This window comes from Myotis brandtii, unplaced genomic scaffold, assembly GCF_000412655.1.
Source record: "Myotis brandtii unplaced genomic scaffold, ASM41265v1 scaffold327, whole genome shotgun sequence".
In the NCBI taxonomy this organism is placed as follows: domain Eukaryota; kingdom Metazoa; phylum Chordata; class Mammalia; order Chiroptera; family Vespertilionidae; genus Myotis; species Myotis brandtii.
In genome coordinates, this window is record NW_005362585.1 from 586,454 (window position 1) to 596,683 (window position 10,230).

A 10,230-nucleotide genomic window follows, 5' to 3' on the forward strand; every position below is an offset into this window, starting at 1 on the left:
CTGAAGGGGGCAGTGCGCACGCGCCACGCCGCATCCTGTTCCCTTCCCCCCCATTCGATTGGGGATGCGCAATTTGGGAAGTGGGGGTGGGGTGGGTGCTTGTCGGGAGGGTCGGAGTGGGTGGTCAGGCAAGTACCCTACCCCACTTCATTCTGGTCTTCACACCCAGTCGCACGCACACGCAGGACCCTCCGCAGATACTCAGTTTCCAGTGTTGATAGTCACCACAGAAGGCATGTGGGGGTGGCAATGGAGGCACACCCTGAGACACAAACGTAGAGAAATAACTAACTCCCTTAGGGCGAGGGGTGGGAGTAGCCCGCGGGGAGATCAGTTTGCCAGGTACACACAGGCTCAGCTAGGCAGAGAGGTGTGGGGGAGGCCTAGACAACATTAGGTGGAGGTGGACACTTGGGTGGGGTACACACCTGAGGGGAGGCTGGAGGCACACAGGGAATGACACGCATGTGGAAATACATGTAGACACACACAAAAGTAAGGAAACACACAAAGGCATAGAGAGAGAGAGAACACACATCAATCTAGGTATCTATACACACACACACAAGCCCAGGATAACACATATGGGCATACATGCACACGTATATACTTACACATGCACACAGGCACCCCACCAACACACAGAGGATAAGGGAAACTCACACAAGTATGTATACCCAGACAAAACACATACCCACAGACAATGATGGACAAACCTAGATCAGCCACACACACATCCCCTGAACTCTAGCCCTGATATGTGTCCATCTATCCCCATCTACACACACACTGGGTCCGTACACCCCCAATCATTTGCCATGGGCACAACCAAAACCCACAATACCCACCTGGCATAATTAGTGCCCTTTGCACCACAGAGGCAAACCCAAACTAGGGTAGGGACACAGTAGGTGCCAAATGTTTGCCACATGAGCAAATGACCTTTACTAATATAGTCTGGACAGAGGTGGGTTGTGGAAGCCAGTCCGTCAGCTCCTATTAAGATCCTGATTACAATGAAAGTACAAATTCATTTTAAAAGAATAATTTGTTGATTGTACCCAATGCTTAACTGAGCTGTTTACATGTAGTCTTATCCAACCCTCACAACAATCCTATGGGGTGGTTATTATCATTTCCACTTTACACATGAAGGGACTCAATAATTCCAATTCATTCCTAAAGGGTCATGTGATCCATACATTTTTCTTTTTTTTTAAGAATGTGCCAGAAAGAGGTCCCAGTGTGGCTGCAATAAATTGATCAAGGGGGATTGTGGCAGAAAATGGGGTTGGAGAGGTTAGCAGAGACTGGATGGGCCATAGTGAGTGATGATGGTGGACCAAGTGAGGTAGGTAGAAGATATGGCAAGAAACGGACAGATGTGGAGTCTCCTCTGCCTGCAGGATTTTCAGGTGAATCATCTACTTATCCATGTGCCCATTCTTCATTCATTAATTCATTGGCTCGTTTAAACAACGTAGTAATGGTGTGGGGTCTGGAATCAGAGTGCCTGCCTTCAAACTAAAAATGATCTTGACTCACCTCTAAGGGTGGGGTGGGGAAGAGACAACCTCCACTTTTGCATGTGCTATGACTTCTGCCAGGAATGTCCCCTGCCCCTTCAAAGATCATCTTTGATCAAGGTCTTCAGGAAGTCCCCTCCCCCACGACTCAGATTCCATCTCCTCTTCCAATAGGCTCCCACAGTCGTCAAGGCAAGTATTTCCAAACCATCCTCTACTTCCTCCTCCATTCTAGCCAGCTTTGGTCTTACCTCCAGGCCTCTGCTTTGGCCATTCCTTGCCCCTCTCCCCTGGATGCCTTCTCTGCCATTTCAGATTCATTTTCTCCACTTTGGGGAGCTACCCAAGAATCAGGTATTTCCCAATATTTCGAAGTATGTGGTCCCCAGTTTTTTGCTCAATAACTGGAGCAAACAAGTTGTGCTGGACATATGGTGCCCTCTCTGGGGAAAAGGAGCAGCTGCAGGTCTACAGACCTTTCTGGCTCCTTGGGAATCTGCCACCAGATTGCCTCTTCCCAGGGGCCCCATTTCTAGGTTCCTAGTACTTGTGGACCCCACCATCATTCCCTTTCTCCAGGTGGTTCAATTTCCAGAAATTAATTTTTTTATAGATTGTTTTACAGAAGAATGAAGATTCCCCCCAGGAGTATCTCAACTCCTTGAGACAGAGGTAAGGCTCTTCTGTACTGTCTCCATCTTCTCCAGCAGGAATTGAAAAGAAGTGGCTCCAAGAATGCTTTTTTGTTGTTGTGTGTACCTCTGTTTATAACTCACACACACATATCCATGTTGCCCTCATGTGCATGCGTGCACATACACACCTCTATAACTTACATTGTTATGGTGCGCACACGGTTGTAACTTCACATTCACTGCACATCCACTCGACACATCCTTAATTTTTGCACAGACCCATAGGTCTGCATATCACACATACACAAAGATATGTGCCTCACACTACACACACACAAACTTACACTTTCTTGCAAACACACACCTCTCTCACACTCTGTATTAGCAACCAGAACCCCTCATTTTGGCTTATTCCTCCCAAGATGATTATTTATCAACTTTGTCTTCATCCCAACCCATCAACTGGTCCATTTTACACAAGAGGAAATCAACCCAGAGAACTGAGTATTCTGACATACTCTGGGTGTCACAAATCTTCCATCTGAACCCTCCCTCACAGAGGTGCCCCTCCACTCACAGCACTGAGTCCTAAACTCTGCTCCTGACATGGTGCTTCAGAAATGTTCAGCCCACTACCTTTCATGTCTTTTTACTCCTTGGTAAATGGGGATAATAATACTGACACTCACAGTTTCATTGTAGATTAAGTGAACGCATGCTATGGAGGCTTAAAATACTACCAGGCATAGAGCAAGTGCTCTCTAAGTATTAGCTATTACCATAATTATGATGATTCTTATGCTTTGTCTCATTACAAGGGCCCCAGCATTCATAAGTGTTAAGTCAATGAGCAAGTGCTAAGGGTATTAATGTCTGGGTTTGTTCCCTTCACTGTGGAGACAGGTACCACTCCAACTCCCCTTCTTTCCTATACCCAACGGTATCCAGGACTATTGTTAGTATACAGTAGGTGTTGAATAAATGTTCAAAGGAAAGGGTCACTTACTCTGAGTCTGTTCCCTTGTTCAGATGTCCTCTCTTTCTACCAGCCCTCCTCCACCCTAGATGCCCGGACTTAATTCTAGTATACAGTAGACACTAATAAGTGTTGAAGGAACGAACAAATGCTAACAGGAATATGTGTCTGCGTTTGGGCTCCTCTTGGCAGATGCTGACTCTAGCTTCTCTTTGCCCCCGCTCCAGCTTAGAGCACCTCATAGGCACTTCCTCCCCCCTCCTCCAGAGCTATTTGTTGCCGCTAATTGTAGCCTTGGAGCTGGGCTATTGGGAGTGGGTGGGTGCAGGTGCTGGTGCAGCGGGGCGCCACCCCAGCCCTGCCTCTGCTGCCTGCTGCTGTTTACCCGGGATTGATGTGGAATTTGCCAGCCCAGAGGCTCTGGTGGGTGGGAACCTAGAGAGCTTTAGGAGGTGGGGAGATGGATAACAAGCACACCAGCCAATCAGAAAGTGCCTGGCAGGGCGAGCAGCCAAACAGGAAACCCATAACATGGAGCTCTGCAGAAGGACATGCTGGGTGACCCCAGGCACTGGGGGGCAGGTGTGGGGGGCAGACATTGGGGCTTCAGCAGCGGTGAATGGATGGATACTGCCTTCATTCCTGCCAAACTGGCCACAGTGGAAAATACAGTTTTCCACAACAGGTCACTGTGACATGCTGTGCCCTAGAAGATGCTATTGCCCCATTCTTGAGGAAGAGGCTGGTTTATTGAGGTCTGGGAAGCCAGAGGGTCAGAATGGAAGAGAGGTGTTAGAGCTCCTCATCCTCAGGGTCTTCGCAGGCAGGCGCGTGTAGACATGGCCGCTTCTCCTCCACCATCAACCTCTGCCCCTGTAGCAACTCGCACTTTGCCAATGGTTTCCCCGAGAAGGTCACATTCTTCTCACCTTGACCTTCCACGATGGTAATAGTGGGCCTGAAGCATTAGGGAGGGAATGGAGGGGAGAAGCTCAGGGAAGACAAGAATGCATTCAACAAACTCTTATTGAGTGCATACTATGTGCCCAACACTATTTTTAACTGAGATATCGGGCAATTTCTTTACCTTCCCTGTGCCTCACTTTCTCTCATCTGAACAATGGGAATAATGGAAACAACAACAATAATAATAACACCCACTTCACTGGGCTGAGGATAAATAAGTTACAGAGTGGTGTCTGGTACACAGTAAGTGCTTAATAAATGCCAATGATTGTTACTAGTTGACATTAGCTACCTTCTCTTACATCCAAAACCCTTTACATTTCTCTCCCCACTGCCCACTGGAAAAACAAAACAAATGCTTTGCCCTAGCATTCAGGGCCTTGTTGTTGTGCCCAAATCTCTGCCCCAAGGCAATGTCTGTCTCTCTTCCTCTTTATCCAGACTCAGTCTCGTGTCCAGAATGGTCTTTGCTTGGATTATTTCTCCCACTAGGCAAGCCCTGCATTCACTCACATCCTGATTTTCTCAATCACCCCTTTCTCCATTCATTCCCTCACTCTGTCAAGTCCTTTATGCCTCCACTTAACACCCCTAATGCATCTTTAGGACCCACTCTAAACCCCATAGCTAGAGACCACTTTCCAGATTGTAGGCCTTCCATGAGATGGGAACAAGCCACTTAATCTAGTAGTTTGATGCACACTATCCTATATAATAAAAGGTTAATATGCAAATCGGCTGACCACCAGGGGGCAGATGCTCAACACAGGAGCTGCCCCCTGGTGGTCAGTGTGCTCCCATAGGGGGAGTGCTGCTCAGCCAGAACCCAGGCTGATGGCTGGCAAGCACAGCGGCAGTGGTGGGAGCCTCTCCCACCTCCGCGGCAATCGGACACCCCCCGCCTCCAGGGCTCCTGGACTGAGAAAAGGTGCAGGCTGGGCTGAGGGACCCCCCACCCACCGCCCAGTGCACAAATGTTGTGCACCGGGCCTCTAGTGTGGAAATAAGAAGGGATGCGTGGGTATTTTAACCCTCTCCCACACCTGGGCTACCCTGGCCACCGGGAAATACTTTGAGTGACTGATCACCTGTGTCCAGGACTCTGTGTACACAATCTTGATCCCTTTATGTCAGGGGAGGCCTGATCAGTTTCCTAGACCCAGGTTGAGGTGGCAGGCCCTTTCCCACATACCAAGCATTCCTCATATGCCTTCTATAGGGACCTGTCTACCTAAATCTCGGGAGATCCATGAGATCTGGGATGTGTGTGTCTGCAACTGTTGCCAAAAAGGCCTTAAAGTATCTGGGGGCAGTGAGACATTGAGTGAGACACTGAGCCACCCATGGAGGCATGAGTGACTGAACAAGCCCATCAAAGCATGGGTAACAGAGAGCAGAGCAAATAGACACAGGGAAGACTAAGTGAATGGGGGAATGGCCGAGTGACTGAATGTGTGACTTACGGGCACAAAGGCTACTAACTCTCCCATCAATATTTTCTTTCTCAGCTTCTTCTTTAGTTTCCCCCACTTCCTGAAGCTGAAAAATGGCACTGGGCAAGGGAGGCACCTTAGGCCCAGTGGTAGAAGCCCTGGTTGGGGGTAGCTGACTCTCCTGCCCTGAACGCTGACATAGCGGTATCATTGCCCCTTCTTAGGCATACTCTGCCTCTTCACTCACGCGTAGTTGGGGAGATGGGCCTTGCAGAGGCGCTGGCGGGAGCGGGTGGGGCTGGGTCCACAGGCGGGTGTGCACAACCCCCAGGTACTCCACTCTGACCATGAGCCTTCCACTGCAATGAGAAGAGGGAGTCAGAATTAGTGGTTTCAAGGGGTTAGTGAGAGAGAGGCTGCAGGGACACGGGGTCCATGGCAGAGAATCAGAAATCCCCATCGCTTCATGGGCTGCCCACCCTCACAGCACAGTCTGGGGAGCACTCACACAAGCAGCGATTGATGTCGTAGCAGTACCGGATATCCTGTTGATCCCCAACACAGCGAAGTCCACTTAACTTGCGGCCAATGCAGTCCCTTACGCGTTGCTGTTGGCCTTGGATCTCCTGACATTTGATTTGTGACACCTTCGGGCGGGTGCATGGGCTCCATTCCTGCCACGGTCCCCACTCTCCATTCACTGCAGAGACAAGGGTAGCAGGGGCTCGCACCAAAGAAGGGAGCCAGCAAGGAAGTTGAAAGGAAGGGATGAGTGCTGGGGGGCAGAGTGGCGGTGATCAGTTGTGGGAATGGGTGATCGGAAGCGGAACTAAGGCATCAGGGCCAGGAGTGGAGGGATTTAAGGCAAGACCAAGGCATTAGCAGCAGGAACAGGGCAGCAGAGAAGGGTGGGGGGCTTAGGCATGGAAATGGTGCATCTTGAGGTGCTGACCAGGGCATCCAATGGCTGTGTTGCAGATGTGGGTCCGCGTGGCATCACCAGCACAGAAGGGGCCCCCGTGCTTGGGCATAGGGTTATTACATGTCCGTCGTTCCAAGGTCTGACCCAGGCCACAGGTCACCGGGCAGGGACTCACTGGGCCCCATGGCCCCCAGCCTCCAGCCACTGTTGGGCGGGGGGGAATAGGAGTGAGGAAAGGCCACTTCAATCTCCCTGCTTCAGCTCTTAGACCCTTGAGGCAGACCGTCCCCAAACAAAGAGGTACATGGTCACACGGTCTCAGATTTAGCCATGAAATGGCAGAGCATGTGTGTCTGAATCAAGAGCAGAGTGTCAGAGGCCTTATCCCTATGTACCTGGGCAGGGTGGCAGGCCGCTGCAGCCCCGCTGCTCATAGGCTGACCCTGGGCACGGCTTCCCAGGAGGCTTTGTGGAGGGCTCAGGCGCGGTACACGTGCGGCTCCGTCTTTCCACAGGTGCATTGGGGCCACCATGGCAGGTGCCTGAGCAGGGGCCCCAGGGGCCCCAAGCAGCCCAGCCTCCGTGTGCTGTGGGGAGGGGTAGAGAGAGGCCAAGTGAGGTCATGCATGCTGAAGTCCTCCTACACTGGCAGCTCCCTCCATAACCCTCAGAGCCACCCGGGGTGTCTGCACCCGTGCCCTGTGGTTGCCCTCACTCACTGGGGCAGACCTGCCTCGTGTCACAGGCCTCTGACTCTTGTGCCACTCCTGGGCAGGAGCCCCCACACTTGGGGGTGGGCTCATCACATTTTCGATGACGGGTCCGGGTCCCTTTGGAGCAGGTGACAGAGCAAGGTGTCCAGGGCCCCCACTTGGACCAGCCGCCCATCTCTGTGGGAGAGAAGAAAGGGGCACAGGATGGAGGTGGGGGTGTCATTCAGGGGTGCTCGCTTCCTCTTGTAGCCCGCATCAGCTAATCCTGTCGCCACGTTCTCTGTCACACTTGGTCCACCATCATTGCTCATCTGGACTCTTTCAGTCACCTGCACATGGAACCCTCTGCTTCACCCCTCACCACAGTTTGTCTTCCTCCTGACAGCGAGGAGGTCACAACCCAAGTCAGATCACGTTTCCCCGCTGCCCATAACCCATATCAATCAAAATAAAAGCCAACATCCTCACCCTGGCCCACTAGGATCAGGCTCCCTCTGACCTCACCTCCTACCACGATCCTCCAGCCACACTCTGCCTCCTCTTTATAGCCTCACACACATCAGGCACGATCCCACCCTCAGGGCTCTGTCCCGACTGTTCCCAGGACTGGGGAATGGGCAGTGTGTGGCCGCCTTGCTGCTCCTCCTCACCAGGACAGCATTGCTGGTTCTGACAGGCCTGCAGCTGCCACTCCAGGGCCCCAGGCTGCTGCTTCTCTGGACACTGTCCACCCCAGCCTACGCAGCGCCGGTGCCGTAGCTGGGAGCCCTCAGTGCAGGACATTGAGCAGGGGGTCCAGCTGGACCACGGTGACCACTTTGGGGCCCTGCAGAGAGAAGCACATATGCCCCATCCATGAGCTGGCAAGGACAGTGTACAGGACTGGTGAGTGTGGGCAGGCACAGGCGGGGGTGTGGGAGAAATACATGTGAAACAATGAGAGTACCTACCTCTTAAGGATATTGGGGGACTAAATGGGAAGAGATGAGCATACAGTAAATATTTAATAAACATCATTAACCTTCACAATCAGAGACCTGGAGCTACCCCTGGCAGCCCCCCAAGGGCAGTGCCAGGCATGCAATAAGTAAATATAAGGACGAGGGGCCCAGAACTGCTGTCAGAAACCCACTGGGCAACCACTGTGCAAACAGGAAGTGCTCAATGAATGTGAAGTTGTCATCATAATTAGGGCCTGGAGCTGCCCTTAGAATTCCCCAAACTCTCCCGCCTCCATAACACATCTGTATACAGTAAGCACTCAATATAAGCTGTCGTCACAATTAGGGGACTTGAGCCACCTTCAGAAATACCTGGGCTGCACCCCACCCACCATGCTTTCAGTGTGCAGGAAATGCTCAATACACGCAAGCTGTAGCAGTGGTTCTAACCAGGGGTGATTTTGCAGCCCAGGGGACATTCAGCAATGTCTGGAGACACTTTGGTTGTTGCAACTGCTGTGGGGAGTTGCTACTGGCACCTAATTAGAGGCCAGAGTTGCTACAAAACACCCTGCAATGCACAGGTCAGTCCTCCCCCCCCCCCCCCCCCCCCCAACCAATAATAATTTTTTGGCCTCAAAAATCCATAGAACCGAGGCTGAGAAACCCAGAGCTATGGTCACGATCAGGGCCTCAGAAACACCTTTGGGAACCCCAGAGAAGGAAAGAGTCCAGTTCTGGGTCGCCCTGCACAGTCCTTCCTGCCCCCCCCCCCCAAGCCCAGGGTCCCCCTCACCTGCATGGCTGACAGAGCTTGCTGCCAGGCTCCTGGAAGGCATAGGCAGCGTTGAGACAGCAGTCTTGCACACGGACACCTCCGCCCAGGAGGCCCTTGCACTTGCCTGAGGACTCCTCATACTGGGTGAAGCAGAGGACGGACTCTGAGCCTGAACCAGGGTGGGGGGAGGAGGGATGGTCAGGGGTGTTACTGGTGGGCCCGGGCACCCTGGGCCAGCTAGGCTCACCCACTCACCTGTGGCCGGCAGGGTGAGAAGCAGCAGCAGTGGCGGCAGCAGCAGCCAGGAGGCCTGCGCTGGGGTGGGCATGGTGAGCACTGAGCTCCTGCAGCCCCGCCTGGCTTTATGTGCGCTGGGAGTCAGTGGGAAAAGAGGAACCAGGGGCAGGGGAACTGGGAGGGCAAAGGGCAGCAGTGGGGGGGGGGAGGGCAGGACTTTTCAGTTCCCACCTCTCCCTTGTCACCTCTGCCTACGAGCCACCTTCCTCCACTCACCTCTCCTTACTTCTGGACTCATTCTCAGTCCTCCTGTTTTGTTTGTCACTGTATTCCCACACCCCATGCCCCACCTAGCAACCCTTCAGCACTCAATGCTCTTTGAACAAATTCTAGTGAAGGGAAATGGAGCATCAGGACTTTTCAGTTCCCACCTCTCCCTTGTCACCTCTGCCTACGAGCCACCTTCCTCCACTCACCTCTCCTTACTTCTGGACTCATTCTCAGTCCTCCTGTTTTGTTTGTCACTGTATTCCCACACCCCATGCCCCACCTAGCAACCCTTCAGCACTCAATGCTCTTTGAACAAATTCTAGTGAAGGGAAATGGAGCATTGGACTTTGGAGCAAGACCAACTTCCTAGTTGTGTAACCTTGGGCAAACCATTGGAACCTGAGTCCGTTTCTTTCTTTTTTAAAAAATATTTTTATTGATTTCAGAGAGGAAGGGAGAGGGAGAGAGAGAAACATCAATGATGAGAGAATCATTGATCAGCTGCCTCCTGCACATCCCCTACTGGGGATCGAGCCTGCAACCCAGGCATGTGCCCTTGACTGGAATCGAACTGTGACCTTCTGGTTCATAGGTCGATGCTCAACCACTGAGCCACTCCAGCCGGGCTGAGCCCTGTAAAATGCATACTTTCTACCATGCCAGGATCAATCTCATGGCACTGGTGAACAAGGGTGAGGTGACTGCATGCTCAGGTTGTCCCTCCTCATAGGGTGGAGTGGACATTGAGATCATTGCTTCATTCTGCATCCTGACTTAACCCACCCTCCTCTTTCCTGAAAGAGAGGTCCCCTGTGGTCAGCATGGGGAAGGGA

At 52.2% G+C, this 10,230-nt stretch overlaps 1 protein-coding gene across 1 annotated transcript; it reads right to left on the reverse strand.

The window, feature by feature from the left end:
• Positions 1–3,760: 3,760 nt before the first annotated feature.
• CFP (complement factor properdin) lies at positions 3,761–9,441 on the reverse strand. Its single transcript, XM_005871009.2, has 9 exons — positions 9,146–9,441; positions 8,909–9,059; positions 7,822–7,997; positions 7,178–7,348; positions 6,854–7,045; positions 6,489–6,662; positions 6,045–6,236; positions 5,784–5,895; positions 3,761–4,095 (listed from the first exon to the last, which is right to left on the reverse strand). The coding sequence occupies exons 1-9, from the start codon at positions 9,216–9,218 to the stop codon at positions 3,930–3,932; spliced, it is 1,407 nt and encodes a 468-aa protein (XP_005871071.1). The 5' UTR covers positions 9,219–9,441; the 3' UTR covers positions 3,761–3,929.
• Positions 9,442–10,230: the final 789 nt, after the last annotated feature.

Coding starts and splice junctions, on each gene's coding strand:
- CFP (XM_005871009.2), bottom strand. CDS start 9,218: ATGCCCACCCCAGCGCAGGCCTCCTGGCTGCTGCTGCCGCCACTGCTG. Junction 7,349..7,821: donor GAACCAGCAATGCTGTCCTG/GTGAGGAGGAGC, acceptor TCTCTCCCACAG/AGATGGGCGGCTGGTCCAAG. Junction 7,046..7,177: donor CACGAGGCAGGTCTGCCCCA/GTGAGTGAGGGC, acceptor CCCTCCCCACAG/CACACGGAGGCTGGGCTGCT.